We start from the raw sequence: 15842 nt of genomic DNA, 5'->3' as shown, positions 1-15842 counted from the left end.
AGCCTCAGGTCCCCACATCCCTCCCCATGACAGTTCAGCACACAGGTTGACAGTGCTCAGCCACGGCCTGACCCCGGACCCCTGAGCACATCAGCTTGCCCTCCTGAGCCTGCATGTCCTCAGCTGTGAAATGGGAATGAGAGTAAGAATCCCTTCTTCCCAGGGGTTTTGGGAGGACTGATGGATGTGATCACGACACCCATCTTTGTGGCCAGCTTTCTCCTGCCAGGTCTGTAGAGTGCTGCTGCTGGGTAAATGCTCAGCCAGAGCTGGGCATTGTCACTGTACTGCCTTGTGATCTACATTTGCTCCTCTAAAAGAGAATCACTGACCCCATTTAACAGTGACGAGTCGGACTCAAGAGGGAAAATGACTTGCCCAGTAGCTGCGCTGCTCCCACTGTTTCCTGCGTGGGAGGACTCCCAGCAGAGGCCAGCACCCTGCAGGTCAAGGTCCACAGGTACCTACCAGGGGCCAAAGTGTAACCAGCGCAGTAGCCGAGGCCCTGGCCTGAAGAAATGCCAGCAACTGGGGGAGGGGAACGTGGTCAATTCCAGGGACCAGGGATGCCTTTGGGAAAGAGCTAGCCTGGACTGAGCAGGGAAAACTTGCTCCCTAGAGGAAGGGAAGGAGGGGTGTATCTGGCAACAGAAATGGCTTGGACAAAGGCAAGACACTGGGATTCCAGTGGGGACTGGAACCATAACCTTTCATTCATCACTCGGCGAGTCTCTGCCAAGAGCCTTCCCTGGGCAGACCCCTTGATGAACTCTGGGGAACCAGATGGGACTGGCCTGTTCCCTGCTCTCAAGTTGCTAGGAGTCTGTGGACAGACAGAGGGGTAAGAGACGACAGCCTGGAGTTGGGAGGGAGGGGATGGAATGGGGGTGGGAAAGGCTTGTGAAGAAGGGGTCTGGAAGCCCTGGGGGTCCAATGCCATGGATGCAAACCCCAGCCTCCCGAACTGCCCTGCCAGCAGTCATGCCCACCCCTCCTGCAGCCCCCACTCTCAGGGCCTGGGTGGAGGAGAAGCAGGAGGGGACCTTTGGGATTCGGTGACGCAGTTATGGGACACCATCTGACATGCAACATGACCCAGGTGAAACTCAAGCCTGTAGACAGAGTCCCTGGTCCCCACCCTGGGGGCTCTGGGCAGGTTAGCAGGCCTGTCTGTACTGCCAGCCAGCCTGTGCCTCCCTTTCTGTGGCTGCACCCTCACAGTAGCTTCCTAGAGGGTCCTAGGACTGGAGCCTCCGGAATGATACTGCAGGCCTTGGGTTCTACAGCTCAAGGGCCAAACATGTGATTAGCAGAATCTGAGCCCCAAAGTCACTGTTGAGATAATGCTGACAGGGGAAACTGATGCATAGAAGACAGAGGTCCTGGGTTCTAACCCCAGCACCATCACTTACTAGCTGTGTGACTGGCTGCATGGTCCCTCTATGTGCCTCAGTTTCCTCATGGGATAACAGTTCTTTCCCTCCCTGCCTTCCCCAGATGCCATGAGAGTCCAAAGACAGAACTTGGGTTAAAGGGCCTTGCAAACTCTGAGGGGAAGCACCTGAGGGCTGCAGGAATATCTGGGATGCTCCTGCCCACTCCACGTCAAGCACCTGGCCTCGAGGGTCCTGAGCCCTCCCCTCGTCCCCAGCAGAGCCTCGGTTTCAAGTCCCTGCACCCTCTTTCTCCTGACTCTCCTCCCTCAGACCAGGAGGCTAAGACAGGGACTCAGTCCAATTCTATGTCCCAGCCCCTGGCACACCATGGGGCACAGCCCACATTATGGCAGAGCTGAATCTCCCTGGGTTCTTCATATCTCTGCTAAGCTGCCCCTGTGTGCTCTGCACCCCATCTGCATACCCCCAGTGACACACACATGTGCAAGCATGCTCAGAGGCCCCAGGGCTGCCCCTCCGGACCCTCACGTGAACCAGCCACCTTCTCCAGGGCAGGCCCCAGACTTCAGGCCTCTCCTTCCCTCCCCAAGGCCCCACTATCATTACCTAGAAAACTTACACTTCTGGGGCCCCTTTCCTTCTAGGCCACAGATAAAGGGTTAATCTGTGAGACCAATTTCCAGAGCAGTGTCAAGGTGGACAGTGGATTCATGTGATGTCAGTAACCCAACACAGTGAGGCTGTGGTCGTTCATTTAACTTTCACACTATCACTAACTTCACTGAGGTGTTCTACGCGTGTGATCTCACATATGGGTCAACAGCCCTGTGAGATACTTATTATTATCCTCATTTTACAAAGAGGAAACTGAGGCTCAGGAGGGAAGGAGACTTGGCCAAGGTTGCGCAGCTAACAAGTGGACGAGATGGGATTTGAATGCAGTCAGTCTGCCCCCAAAGCACCTCTGTGTCTGAGGAGCTCCTAGCCTGCTCCCCCTGCACTCAAACCCCACCACACACACACACACACATCTCTAACACCAGGCAGAATGGACTGAAGTGCTTGTGGAAACAGAACAAGTAGCCTGAGGCAGGCAGGGGGTTCCCTCTTGCTGGGGTGCTGGGGAAAGCTCATGGAAGGAGGCATCTGAGAGGCAGAAGTGGGGGCATGGGCATGACCTCCATATCCTTTAGATCATCTCCCTGCATCAAGGCAGCTGTCAGCCTGGATCTGCCCCCAAGGCATGGGGCAGGAGGAGGGAGGGGACTACTCACATTGCCTTCATCGTCCACCACCTGGATCTGCCCAGAGTCGCAGAGCTTCACCACCGCCCCGATGGGCACATCGAACTCCTGCCCCGATCTCAGGTCCATCCACACATAGTCCCCCTGTGGGCGAGAGAGAGTCCCAGCCCAGGTGAGCAGGGAGGGGGATTGGAGCCCCTTCCAGGCAGCCCTATATCCCTCTGCTACAATCAGAGGCTCTGAGCCAACCACAGAAGGGGGAAGAGAAGGGGACTCACACTTACTAGCAACCTTCTGGAGCAGTGCAGGCCCTGGGCTAGGCATTATGCAATCTCATCAATACCCCTCTAGAACAGCCATATTCCCATTTTACAGATGAGTTAGCAGAGGCTCAGAGGCCTCAAGGCCTCCCCAAGCCCAGCTCTCCCCATGGATCTACACCCTACATGTGGATGACAGATTCACTGGGGTCTAGACAGAAACACCAGACCACTCAAACCACTTCCTCTCTAACATGAGGTGACACCAGAGGACACCCAGACGGTGGGTGAATGCTGCAGCCTCCTTCACCTCCAGGGCTGATTTTCGTCATCATCATGACAGGTTCCTCACAGGGACACCACTCCGTGCTGGGCACTAGAGAAGGGTTCAGCCACATTGTCTTCTGGCATGTGGGGAGAGCCCTGACCTTGGGGGAGGATGTCGCTTTGTGTCCCCTGCGGCATCTGGCCCAGGGCCTGGCTCTCACTACTCATTCAGCAAGGGATCGTGAGAGCCAAATATAAAATCCCAAGTCAGAGAAATGGACTAAGAACAACCACATTCAGCACTGATGGATTCAACAAACACGTATTGATTACCTACTGAGTGCAAAGCACTGATTAATCTAAATGCTGGGGGTTGAGCAGTGATTATGGAGTCTACATTCTAGTTAGAGGTGGTGACAAACAACTGAGCAAATAGATCAGCACGATCACTTTGGATACTGGTGAGTGCTGTCAAAGGAACAAACAAGCCAATGGTGGAGAATGACAGAGCCAAACAACCTAGACCCAATAGCCAATGGAGCCACTCCATGGAGGGAATCGCTGAGCTGACACCTGAAGGGTGACAAGCAGTCAGCCAAGGGAAAAGCAGGGAACAGTAATCCCAGCATAGGAAACAGCACATGCAAAGGCCCTGCGGCAGGAAGGAACAGCCAGGATGCAGGACCTGATGGGCGAGAGGGAGCTCAGAGAAGTAGGCAGGGTCCAGGACACATAGGCCCTTTATTGGCCTTGGGATACAAGCTTAGATTTTATTCTAATCCTAATAAAAGTATTCTTTTTTGGGTGGTACTCCAACTCCCTAGGAGTTGGGACATTCTAATAAGAATATAACTTAATATCAAGTAAAAAAAAAAAGTAACAGCTTATAAAACTGATTCACAATGAAGTAAACTGTGGTAATGGTCCCACAGAATCTGTTCTGGGCTAGGAGTCAGAAGACTGGGTTTCAGGCCCTGCCCGGCCTTGGGTGAGTCGCTGACCTCTTTGAGCCTCAATTTCCACATTTCTCAGTGAAGGCTGAACTCAGTGAGTCCAAGACCAACTCATTACTCTTTCAGCCTCCTCTTGTTCCCATCAGAACCAGCTACAGTCATGCATTGTTAATGTCAGAGATAAGTTCTGTGCAAACATATGGAGTCATCGAGTGTACTTCACCAACCTAGATGGTACAGCCCACTACACACCTAGGCTGGATGGGGTAGCCTCTTGCTCCTAGACTACAAACCTGTACAACCTGCTACTGTACTGAATACTATAGGCAGTCATAATCCATGGTGTATATTTGTGCATGTAAACATATCTAAACATACACATAAAAGGTACAGTAAAATATGGCATGATACTCTTATGGGACCACCGCCATCTATGTGCTGTCTTCCAGCCACAGCTGCCCCGGTGGACCCTCTCTTCACATGTATGGGAGGTTGGCACATGACAGAGTCAGGTTAGTCCCAAACCCAAACTTCCTCCCGGAAAAAGAAAGAAAAATTGGAGAGGCTTGGGAGTGGAAGAGAACTCCTGTTTACGGAGCATTCACTGTGGGCCTGGGCTCCACAGCCTGCATCCCATAAACTGCCCCATTTAATCCTCACAGCTGCTTGCGCCCAAGCCCCAGCTGCACTCCCTGACCCTGGGCTTACCCCCTGACAGCCGCCCAACACCGGGTCTGCTCCCCTTCCCCAATGGCCTGGAGCTCCCTAGGGCAGGGCTGGGTCTGAGTCCCTCATCTGTGGCTCCCCAGAGCCCAGCCCAGAGTGGGCCTTGGTGAGAGAGAAGGGGTGGGGAGCGTGTTCACTTGTGGGCAACAGCATGTGGCCAGGGGACTGTCTCCAATTTCTCTCCTCAAATAGGTCAAGAAACGTGCTCAAGGTCACGCAGCTGTTTCGTGGCAGAGCCAGGACTGAAGCCCAGGTCTGACAAACTCCAAATCCAGGGCTCTTTCCTGACATTCCCTGGGCCCAGCCCCACATGCAGCTCAGAGAGCAAAATAGGAAGCGCTGATAGAGTCCTCCAAGCCCAGATGGCTAATGGGCCCTGAAGGCAAGCTGGAGACTTAGGCTGAGGGCAGCTGGAAGGCAGGGGTCTCTCTGAGTCACCTGTATCCCCCAGCCCAGCACAGGGCCTGGCACACAGAAAATGTTTGTTTCCCCTGGGAGAAGATAAAATAAGCAAAATCAAAAAAACTTCATGTGAGCAGGAAATGGAGATTCCGAGAGGCTGAGTGAAGCACTTGGGGCCACACAGCAAGCAGACATGACTACAACTCTTCTTACTTAGGGCTGTCACAGACGGCAGTGACCAAACTATCTCTGCTCTAGGCCAGACTTGAGGAAAACGGTTTCAGACAGCAGGGGAGAGGATTCAGGGAGAATTCTGGGGTCTTAGGACTTCTGAAGGGGAACATTCCTGTGGCCCTAGGGAAAGTTCTTGAAGCATCGCAATGCAGGCAGGTTGTAAGGATACTCATTTTACAGCTGAGGAAACTGAGGGCCAAAGAGAGAAAGGAACCTGGCCACAGTCACTCATCAAATCAGTGACTGATAGGACTATTAGCATCTGGAGGACAGAGCCAGGACCAAAATCAGGGTGGGTCGGGAGTCACTGGCTCAGAGGAAGAAGGAAGGGAGGAAGGAAGCCATGAAAGAAGATGAAGCTTCATTGAGGGGCAGGAGGGAGGTGAGAAAGGGGAACCAGGCTCCAGGTAGGACCCCACCAACCCCTCCCATCCCCATGGCTAGCCCCAGGCACCCTATCACTGCATCTAGCCCCATTCCTACACTATGTTCCGTGACAACTTTACACACTGTATGGGGCACCTTGTTTGGTACTCATCTTGAATGGAAGACCTCGTTTGTGACATGACACATCCCTCAGTGTGGCTGTGTAACGTGGGGCGAGTCCCAGCTTTTCTCCTATCAAATATGTGACCAGGGTAGAGGGTCTCCCAGGCCCCGCCAGCTATGCAGGCTCCCAGCCCCAGAGTCGTGACTTCCTAGAACGGGTCTGTTCAAATGTTCTCAGGGGTTCTCCAAAACCCCTGTGGGGCCTCCCCCCAGGAAAGCCAGCACACATCCACAGTGAACACACAGGAGATCTGGCTGATAGTCCCAGCTCCGCCAGTAATGCTGTGTCTCTCTGGGTGAGGCACTCAATCTTTCTGGGCCTCAGTTTCCACCAGCCTTGAAATGGAAGGAGTCAGTGCACGTAAAGATGAGAGACCCGTGCAAAGGCACGTTGTTCTTTCTGTCTACCCTCCTTTCTCCCAGGCATCAAGCTGGTCTCGGGCCAATATTAATAATTCCCCATGGGGCCTTAGCCCTTTCTGCCTCTTCCTTCCTCTGGAACCAGGCCTGGGGTCAGTCCCTGTTGTGGAGTGAAAAGGAATCTGTTTCAGGACATTTTGCCCCTCGCTATCTTCATGATCACTCTGGGACACCGGTTTTATCACCCCATTTTCACAGATGGGAAACGTGAGCCAAGCATCTTGCTAGTGTCTAGTTGCTAAGCATAGTTTGGAGAGAGCAGTGGGCTGAGCTTTCCCTTCCACCAGTGGTTAGCCAGTCCATAAACTATGGCTGGGGGTCCCTCTGTGCACCTGCAGGTGCTCCCTGCTCTGGACCTCAGCAAATGCAGGACACCCCCGCCCAGACCTGGCCTGTCTGGCTTGGGTTTCCCAGATGCAAAACCTCCCCTCCTAGGAAAGGGCAGCCGCGGCCAAGTTCACGCTGGGGAAGGTCAGAGACCGCAGGTGGCATCCTAGGGCCGCAGTCCATGCACACCCTGAAGCCTAGCGACCCTGTTTGTGGCCCGCCCAGCTTCTAACAGGCGGGGAAACTGAGGCCCGGGGAGAGGCGCCCTCCCCCTCCCGTCTCCCCTCCTGGCCCGGGCCTCACCGGCAGGACGGCATGGGTCTTGAACGCCTGGTTCAGGCTGCGCACCAGCGCCCACTTGCCGGGCTGCGCGACGCGCGCGGGGTCGGCGGGGTCCTCCATGGCGCGGCGACGGCGACGGCAGCACTGCTCCGGCTCCCTAATTCACCTAATCCCGCGCGCGCCGCCCGCCCCGGAACCCTAAACCGGGCCATCTGCCGCGGGCCCATGGCAACGGCGGCTTAGGTGACGCCCGCGGGCGGGACGGCGAGGGGGAGCCCGCGCCACCCCGGCCCCCTCCGTCTCGGCAGAATCCCCCACACCCCCACTTTGCCCGGAATTCCAGGCGGCTTCACTGGCACCGCAGCGGTAGGCCCGGGATAAGCGTGGCACCTGGCACCGCACCTGACGGCAGTTTTGGAAAAAATCGTCATGTTTTTTTCTATGTTTTCTATGGAAGGAAACACGAGGATGTTATGGAATAGAACACGGTAAACTCCCGGGGTTTTTAAGACTAAAGGAGAGATGCATTGAAGATATTTCTGGCTCCCTGGCTGCCTCTAGGGAGTGAGGGCAGATACAGTTTCCTTCTGGTGTAAGTTTGGGGGAAAGCCCCTGAAGAGTCTGTGTCCTCCTCCCGCAGCCCCCAAGGTCAAATAGCAGCCCACGTCCATCTTGCAGAAGAGGCCTTGGAGGCCTGGTGTGGGGTCCCCTGAACTCCCCAGGACAGCTGAACCACCTCGATGGCTCAGAGCTCTCCCTGCAATGGGCCAAACTGGCCTCCTGTGTCCTAGCAGCCACACAGGGCTGGACACCAGGTGTCGGTCCACGCTGGGCTGTGAGCCAGAGGCCACCGTCCCATCCCGAGGGTCCGGAAGGCCCAGGCCCTGTGACTCCTCTCCCATTCCCTCCTTCTTGCCTCGCCCTGCCTATCTTTGTCCTCCTCCCCTCTTTCCTCCTTTTTTTTCCTCTTCTCTTTTCAAGGCCTCCAGTCTGCATTTGTGGCCCTCCGCATTGCCTAGTATCCTGGAAGCCAACTGCTCCCCAACAAATGAACAACAGCGGAGAGTGGGGGCAGGGGACTGGGTGGGGGGAATGGCAAGGAAAAAGATGGTGATGCCTCACACAGGGCTCAGAGACAATCAGGATGGGCCCAGTTCTACCCCACTCCCTGTCCCAGCCTTGGGAACCCAGGGCTCTGCTGCCCGGCACAAAGCTGACTGATCAGTGATTCCCACTCACTTCCTGTGACCTCTCAGGGACACCGCTCTCAGGAGAGGTCCTTCCCCCAGTCAAGCCGAAAACAGGCACACCTATCTCTCCCTGCCCATCTACAGCAGTACATTGGGACAGGACCCAGACCTCAGACACAAGGAAGCGCTGGTGGTGAGCTTCCAGGCATTCTTCCATGAGTTCATATAAACCGACCTTCACTGAGTACAGGCTCAGACTAAAGTACAGAGGACACTGTTAACAAGACATGTCCTCAGAGCTCCCAGCCTGGTGTGGTGGACAGACCCAGGTGCAGATAAGGATGGTACCACCAGATAAGAGGCAGATCAGTCCCGGAGACATAGGATAGCATGGCCACTAAGAGTTTGGACCCTGGAGTCAGATGGCTTAGTTTCAATCCCAGCTCAGCCACTCACAAGCTGTGTTACCTTGGGCAAGTTCCTCAACCTCTATGTTCCTTTCTTTCCTCATCCGTCAGGTGACAAAATGACACTGCTTCCACGTGCTCATGAGGATTTAACAGGTTAAGACGCGTAATGCACCTAGACTGGTGCCTGTTAGACCAAATGTATATGAGTGCCAGTCATGGTTAACTAAGGGAGTCGTGTTAGGGGTGACAGCTGGGTTTTAAGATTTTTTTTTAGGCAGACATTAGGGGAAAGGGCATCCCAGGAAGAGGGAACAGCAAACTCAGAGAATCAGAGAAGAGAGGGAAGAGATTGTAAAGTAAGTCTGGTGGCTGGTGGCTGAAGAGAGGTCCCCTGGGGGAGACCCTGCAAGGCGCTAAGAACCTGACCTTGCCTGGTTCCAGACCGACTACTGAGACCACCCCTGAGCTGGAGGCATAGGCCTCTTCTCCACAAGTGGCAAAGACAGAGACTCTTGAAAGCAGCAACAGAGAGGTGACTCATTCTATACAATGAATCCTTAATATGAGTCTTGGCTGATTTCTCATCAGAAACCATGGCGGCCAGAAGGCAGTAGGATGGCATATTTAAAATGATGAAAGAATAAAAAAACTGTCAAGAAAGAATTCTATATCTGGCATAACTATCCCTTACAAAGGAAGGAGAAATGAAGACATTCCCATGTAAACAAAAGCTGAGGGAGTTTGTCACTAGTTGACCTGCCCTATAAGAAATGCTAAAAATTAAAAGACATTGAACGACAACAAAACAAACAACCCATTTCAAAAGTGGGCATAGGCAGGAGTTTGATGGCACCATTGTACACCAGCGTGGGTGACAGAGTGAGACCGTGTCTCCAAAACAAACAAACAAACAAACATAGGCATAGGACTGAAATAGACATTTCTCCAAAAAAGATATACAAAGAGACAAGAAGCACATGAAAAGATGCTCAACATCATTCATCATTAGGAAAATGCAAATCAAAACCACAATGAGATACCACTGCACACCCATTAGGAGGGCTATTACAAAACAACAACAACAACAACAACAAAAAACAGAAAATAAGTATTGGCAAAGATGTGGAGAAAATGGAACCCTTATGCACTGCTGGTGGGAACGTGAAATAATACAAATGCTGTGAAAAACACTATGGCAGTTCCTAAAAAAATTAAAATGAGAATTACCATATGACCCAGCAATTCTACTTCTGGATATATACTCAAAAGAATTAAAAGCAGAATCTCAAAGAGATCTTTGCACACCTATGTTCAAAGCAGTATTAATTATAATAGCTAAAACATGGAAGCAACCCAAGTATTCCTCAATAGATGAATGAATAAACAATATGTGGTATAAACATACAATAAAACATTACTCAGCCTTCAGGAAGGAAATTCTGACACATGCTATTATTACAACACGGATGAACCTTGAGGATATTATGCTAAGTGAAGTAAGCCATCACAAAAAGACAAATAGTGTATGATTCCACTTATGTGAGGTACCTAGAATAGTCAAATCAAAACCAGAAAGCAGAATGGTGGTTGCCAAGGGTGGCGGGGAGAGGGGAATGGGGAGTTATTGTTTAATGGATAGAATTTTTATTTTACAAGATGAAAAGAATTGCAGAAATTGATAGTGGTGATGGTCACACAACATTGTGAATGTATTTAATGCCACTGAACTATGCCCTTCAAGTGGTTAAATGGGGCCAGGCACGGGGCTCACTCCTGTAACCCCAGCACTTTGAGAGGCTGAGGCGGGCAGATCACCTGAGGTCAAGGGTTCGAGACCAGCCTGGCTAACATGGTAAAACTCCATCTCTACTAAAAATACAGAAATTAGCTGGGCATGGTGGCAGGGACCTGTAATCCCAGGTACTCAGGAGGCTGAGGCAGGAGAATCACTTAAACCTGGGAGGCAGAAGTTGCAGAGTGAGCTGAGATCACACCACTGCACTCCAGCCTGGGTGACAGAGTGAGACTCTGTCTCAAAAAAAAAAAAAAAAAAAAAAAAGTTAAGTGGTAAATGTTGTTATGTGTATTTTAAAAAACACATTGGAAAAAAAAAAGAGTACAGTAGACAGTGATGCAAAGCCATACAAAAAAAAAAATAATAAATAACACTGGTAAAGGCACTTACATAGATAAATAGAAAAGTCATATTTAACCAGGCACAGTGATAGGTGCCTGTACTCCCAGCCACTTGGGAGGCTGAGGCAGGAGGGCTGCTTGAGCCCAGGAGTTCAAAGCTGTAGTATACCACAACTGCACTTGGGAATAGCATCTGCACTCTAGCTTGGGCAACATAGTAAGACTCTATCTCTTTAAAAAAAAAAAAAAAAAGTATTGTTGTATTTTTGGTCTGTATCTACTTTCTTTTCTGTGTGATTTAAAAGACAAATGTATAACATAATGATAAATCTATGTTAACTGGCACACAATGTATAAAGATGCAATTTGAACAATAAACAACATAAAGGGGGAGAGATAGAACTATAAAGGAACATAATTTTTAGTTATTATTGAAGCTAATTTGGCCTTAAACTACAATGATGTAGATTTAAGATGTTATTTGTAGGCCAGGTACAGTGACTCACACCTGTAATCCCAGCAGTTTGGGAGGCTGAGGCAGTCAGATCACTTGAGGTCAGGAGTTCGAGACCAGCCTGACCAACATGGTGAAACCCCGTCTCTACTAACAATAAAAAAAATTAGCCAGGTATGGTGGTGCACGCTTGTAATCCCAGCTACTTGGGAGGCTGAGGCAGGAGAATTGCTTGAACCCGGGAGGCAGAGGTTGCAGTGAGCTGAGATTGTGTCATTGCACTCCAGCCTGGGCAACAAGAGTGAAACTCCATCTCAAAAAAAAGATGCTATTTGTAAACCTAAGAATAATCATTGAGGAAAAAAACTTTTAAAATACACAGAAGAGTAAATGAGAATCAAAACAGTACTTTAGAAAAAAAAGTCAATTAAACATAAAACAGAGCAGTAATGAGGAACTGAGGAGGAAAAGATATAAGACATACAGAAAACATAGCAAAATGGCAGAGATCCTTCCTTAACAGTAATTACTTCATGTGTAAATAGATTAAACTCTCCACCAAAAGGTAAAGACTGGCAGAATGGATAAAAACAGAACAAAGCAAAACAAAAAACAACCACATGATCTAACTATATGCTGCTTACAAGAGATCCACTTTAGATCCAAAGACACAAATAGGTTAAAAGTAGAAGGATTTCATGCAAATAGTATTCCATGCAAACAGTAACCAAAAGACAGTTGAGATGACTACATTATCGGACATAGATGTTAAGTCAAAATCATTACAAGAAACAAAGAAGGAATTATATTTTACTAAAAGCATCAATCCAACTGTTATCAACAGCCCACACATTTATCTTCAAACCTCCCTGTGTCCACAAATCTGGGCCAAGTACACAGAGTCCCTACCCTGGCCCCACCATGAAGCTTGGAATCATGACATACTGAAGCACAAAAGCCAGCCCTCCTTGTGGTCCTTAAAGATGTGAGTGAGGTACGCCACACAGGTCAGGTGGGCTAGTCCTTCTCCCAGAGACCTCAGTCCCTGTATGTTCATGAGGGGCTGCTGCAGCTGTCTCATGGCCTTCCCTGTCCACCCTCTCCCAGGGAGGGCAGAAGGCTCTCCCATTCCCAGGTGCCCTCCCATCCCCGTGCCCCCTGGGGACTCACTGTCGCAGTGCCTTTCCTAGGTTTCTAAGCTATCTCCCCAAGTAGGTCTGGGAACTCCTCCAGGGCAGGGAATAGTAGGTGAATACCTGCTCCGCCTGCCCTCAAGCAGGAAGTATGCTTCAGCAGCTTCCTTGGTCCTAAAAAGAATCCGAGCCCCAGGAGCTGACCCGCTCTGCAGTTCCACAGGCCGGGCCCAGTGGGCTCCATCTTGTGCTTTGCTGTTGAGTGAGAGGCCTTGGGCACATTACTCAGCCTTCCTGAGCCTGTTTCGTCATGTGCAAAATGCAGATTAAAAACCTCTTCCCACCTGGCGCGGTGGCTCACGCCTGTAATCCCAGTACTTTGGGAGGCCAAGGCGGGCGGATCACGAGGTCAGGAGATCAAGACCATCCTGGCCAACATGGTGAAATCCCGTCTTTACTAAAAATACAAAAATTAGTTGCACGTGGCGAAGGGTGCCAGTAATCCCAGCTACTCAGGAGGCTGAGGCAGGAGAATTGCTTGAACCAGGGAGTCAAAGGTTGCAGTGAGCCAAAATCATGCCACAGCACTTTAGCCTGGTGACAAAGCAAGACTCTGTCTTAAAACACACACAGACACACACACAGACACACACACACACACACACACACACAAAACCCCTCTTTTCCCACAGCTGCCATTGTGAAGCTAAAATGCCATTTGAGACTCCATGAAAATGCTTCTTCCTTCATCTGCTTCCCTGGTCTGCCTCTCTCCTCCTCTCTTCCTGCCAGTTCCTTCCCTATCCTGAAAGATCCACGGGAAATAGGATGAAGGCTGTCCCTCATGTCCAGGGCTCATCAGGAAGCTCCAAGTAGGCAGAGAAAGGAGGAGGACTGTGGACCAGGCCCTGGGGTTTGCAGAGCAGGGAAGCCTCCCGAAGGAAGTAGAGGCCACACGAAGCCTAGGTAGAAGTCAGCCAGGCAAGAGGGGAAGCCAAGCACTCCGCGGATCTTTCAGGACAGGGAAGGATGTGGCAGGAAGAGAGGAGGAGAGGGCAGACCAGGGAAGCAGATGAAGGAAGAATCATTTTCATGGAGCTCCACATGGCATTTTAGCCTCGCATTGGCAGCTGTAGGAAAAGAGGCTTTTAATTCATTTTACATATGAGGAAACTGAGGCTCAGGAAGGCTGAGTAACATGCCCAAGGCCCTCCCACTCATCAATAGCAAAGCCTGGGCTGGATCCCATTGGGCCCGGCCTGTGCGACTGCAGAGCTGGCCGGTTCCCCAGGGCTGGGGCTTTCTTCAGGACCAAAGAAGGAGCTGAGTGTACTTCCTGGTTGAGGGTAGGCAGAGCAGGCATTCACCTACAAGACACTTGCTCCCAACAGAGGCCACCCACAGCTGGAGGTGGGTCAGCGTTCAGAGGGGCAGGAGGGGAGGGGGTGGTGAGGTAAGCAGATGAAGGAAGAAGCATTTTCATGGAGTACCAAATGGCATTTTAGCTTCACAGTGGCAGCTGTGGGAAAAGAGGGGTTTTGTTTGTTTGTTTGTTTGTTTGTGTGTGTGTGTGTTTTGAGACAGAGTCTTGCTTTGTCACCAGGCTGAAGTGCTGTGGCATGATTTTGGCTCACTGCAACCTTCGACTCCCTGGTTCAAGCAATTCTCCTGCTTCGGCCTCCTGAGTAGCTGGGATTACAGGCACCTGTCACCACGTGCAACTAATTTTTGTATTTTTAGTAAAGACGGGATTCCACCATGTTGGAGGTCCCGTCAGCCAGAGGCCTGCCTCAGAGGTCCCCTGAGGGAGGACGCCCCTGGAGGGCTATGGGTGCCCAGGCCCTGGCACACAGCAAACACTCAGAGAATGGACTTTTCCTCTCCCAGATCCTGCCCATCTCTAATGGGCGTTTGAACAGGCTCTCAGGCCAAGGGGCTCTAAAGGGGGTCTCCTCCAGCCCCTGGGATGGAAGAATGTCTGTCCTGATGCTGCCCTGAAGCCTGCCTCTCACTCACACACACAGACACACACGCACACGCTCATATGCAAACATGCTGGTCCGTGCAGCCTCAGGGTGGCCAGGCAAGGCTGAGCCATTGGCCTCTGGTGACCCTGGAGACTGAGAAGCTGCTGGCCAAGCCCCCACAGCGCACAGCCCCACCATCCCTACGGCCTGCTGCCAGGCCCACCTGGCTCGGGGCCCACATTCCTGGCTCCTGCTCTGGAGACCAGGAGCTCATTAGAGCCTCAGACTGATCACGGGGAAGGGCTGAGGGTCAGAGGCCACTGTGGCCCTCAGTAGGAAGGGGGGCTGGAGGACTCAGCTGGGGGCAGCACCTCTGCTTCTTCCCATAAAATCCCAGGGGGCTCCAGCTCAAGCCATGTCACCCCCCGCCCTCCAGTCACTGCTCCCCAAGGCTCTAAGGATGAGTTGGGCTCAGGGCCCTTCCTGATCTGGCTTTGGGAGCCTTGCCAACCTCCTCTCCTCTTCCCCAGGGCCCTTCCCACGTCTGGGCCTTTGCACGTGCTGTTCCACTGCCTGGGATCCAGAGATGTGTGTAAATAAAATCATTTCTTCCCAGTGGGGTGAGCCAGTGAGAGAAGGAAACCCCAGCCGGCACAGCAGAGGGAACAGGTTTCAGACTAGGCCTGGAGGGCTGGGTTTGGTAGCCTAGGTAGGAATTTTCCAAGAGAACACCCTGGGGAGGGTGTCCCACAGGTAAGCATATGGATGAGGGGATATGGGCTGGGAAGGACAGGCCACCCAAAGAGGTGGGAACACTGACCTGCTGAAGAATCACCATGGTCCCAAGTCAGGAGCTCCTGCTGCCCACTGGGCCAGGCACAGTTCTGCAGGGAGAGAGACCATGTCATGCTTCCGGACAGGCCAGCCCTGGAAGTCTTGAGCCTGGCTGGGGTCACCTGGGCTCCTCCCAAAGCCCCAGCTCCTCCTCCCTCGAGGGAACCCTCCCTGGCTTCTCTCCCTCTGGCCACTGCCCAGCCCGCGTGACCTGAGCCTCAACCACTGTCACCAGCACCACTGCCCAGAGCAGCTGAATTCTTCTCTCAGCCACTGTCATTTGGAGATTCCCAAAGGGCTCCTAGAAAGTAGCAAGTCTGGCCCCACCAGGGGCCTACGGTAAAGGGGCCCGGAGAGGGACCAAGACTTGCCCGGGGTCACACAGCTAGCCAGAGCAAATTTAGGACTAGGACTTAATCTCCGGCACTCAGCTTAGGGACTGCCCCAGGAATGTGGGTGACAAGGACAAGGCTGACTGAGGGGAAGGTCATGGGCTGGGCATGACCTGCTCACGGCACACCCTGCCTGAAACCTCCCAAGAGCACCCACCGCCCTCAGGATGGCTCTGTGCAGAGCACTGGCTGCCGACGGGGAGGCAGGGTCATTGGGGTCTGTCTCTGGCTGTGCTGCTGAATGCACCGCACCTGGGCCTGGGCC

At 52.1% G+C, this 15842-nt stretch overlaps 1 protein-coding gene across 2 annotated transcripts in view; it reads right to left on the bottom strand.

Moving 5' to 3' along the window:
* The window catches only part of MYO7A (myosin VIIA), a 78350-nt gene extending 75568 nt beyond the window's left edge, over nt 1-2782 (bottom strand). For both annotated transcript variants that reach the window (XM_058446844.1, XM_058446846.1), the window contains exon 1: nt 2672-2782. In XM_058446844.1, coding sequence (XP_058302827.1) covers nt 2672-2770 — 99 coding nt within the window. In that variant the 5' untranslated portion in view covers nt 2771-2782. The remainder of the gene's footprint in view (nt 1-2671) is intronic.
* Between the last annotated feature and the right edge of the window lie 13060 nt (nt 2783-15842).

Source organism: Hylobates moloch, unplaced genomic scaffold (genome assembly GCF_009828535.3).
Source record: "Hylobates moloch isolate HMO894 unplaced genomic scaffold, HMol_V3 SCAFFOLD_11, whole genome shotgun sequence".
In the NCBI taxonomy this organism is placed as follows: domain Eukaryota; kingdom Metazoa; phylum Chordata; class Mammalia; order Primates; family Hylobatidae; genus Hylobates; species Hylobates moloch.
The sequence above is the reverse complement of the archived record's forward strand: the minus strand, read 5'-3'. Positions and strand labels throughout refer to the sequence as shown.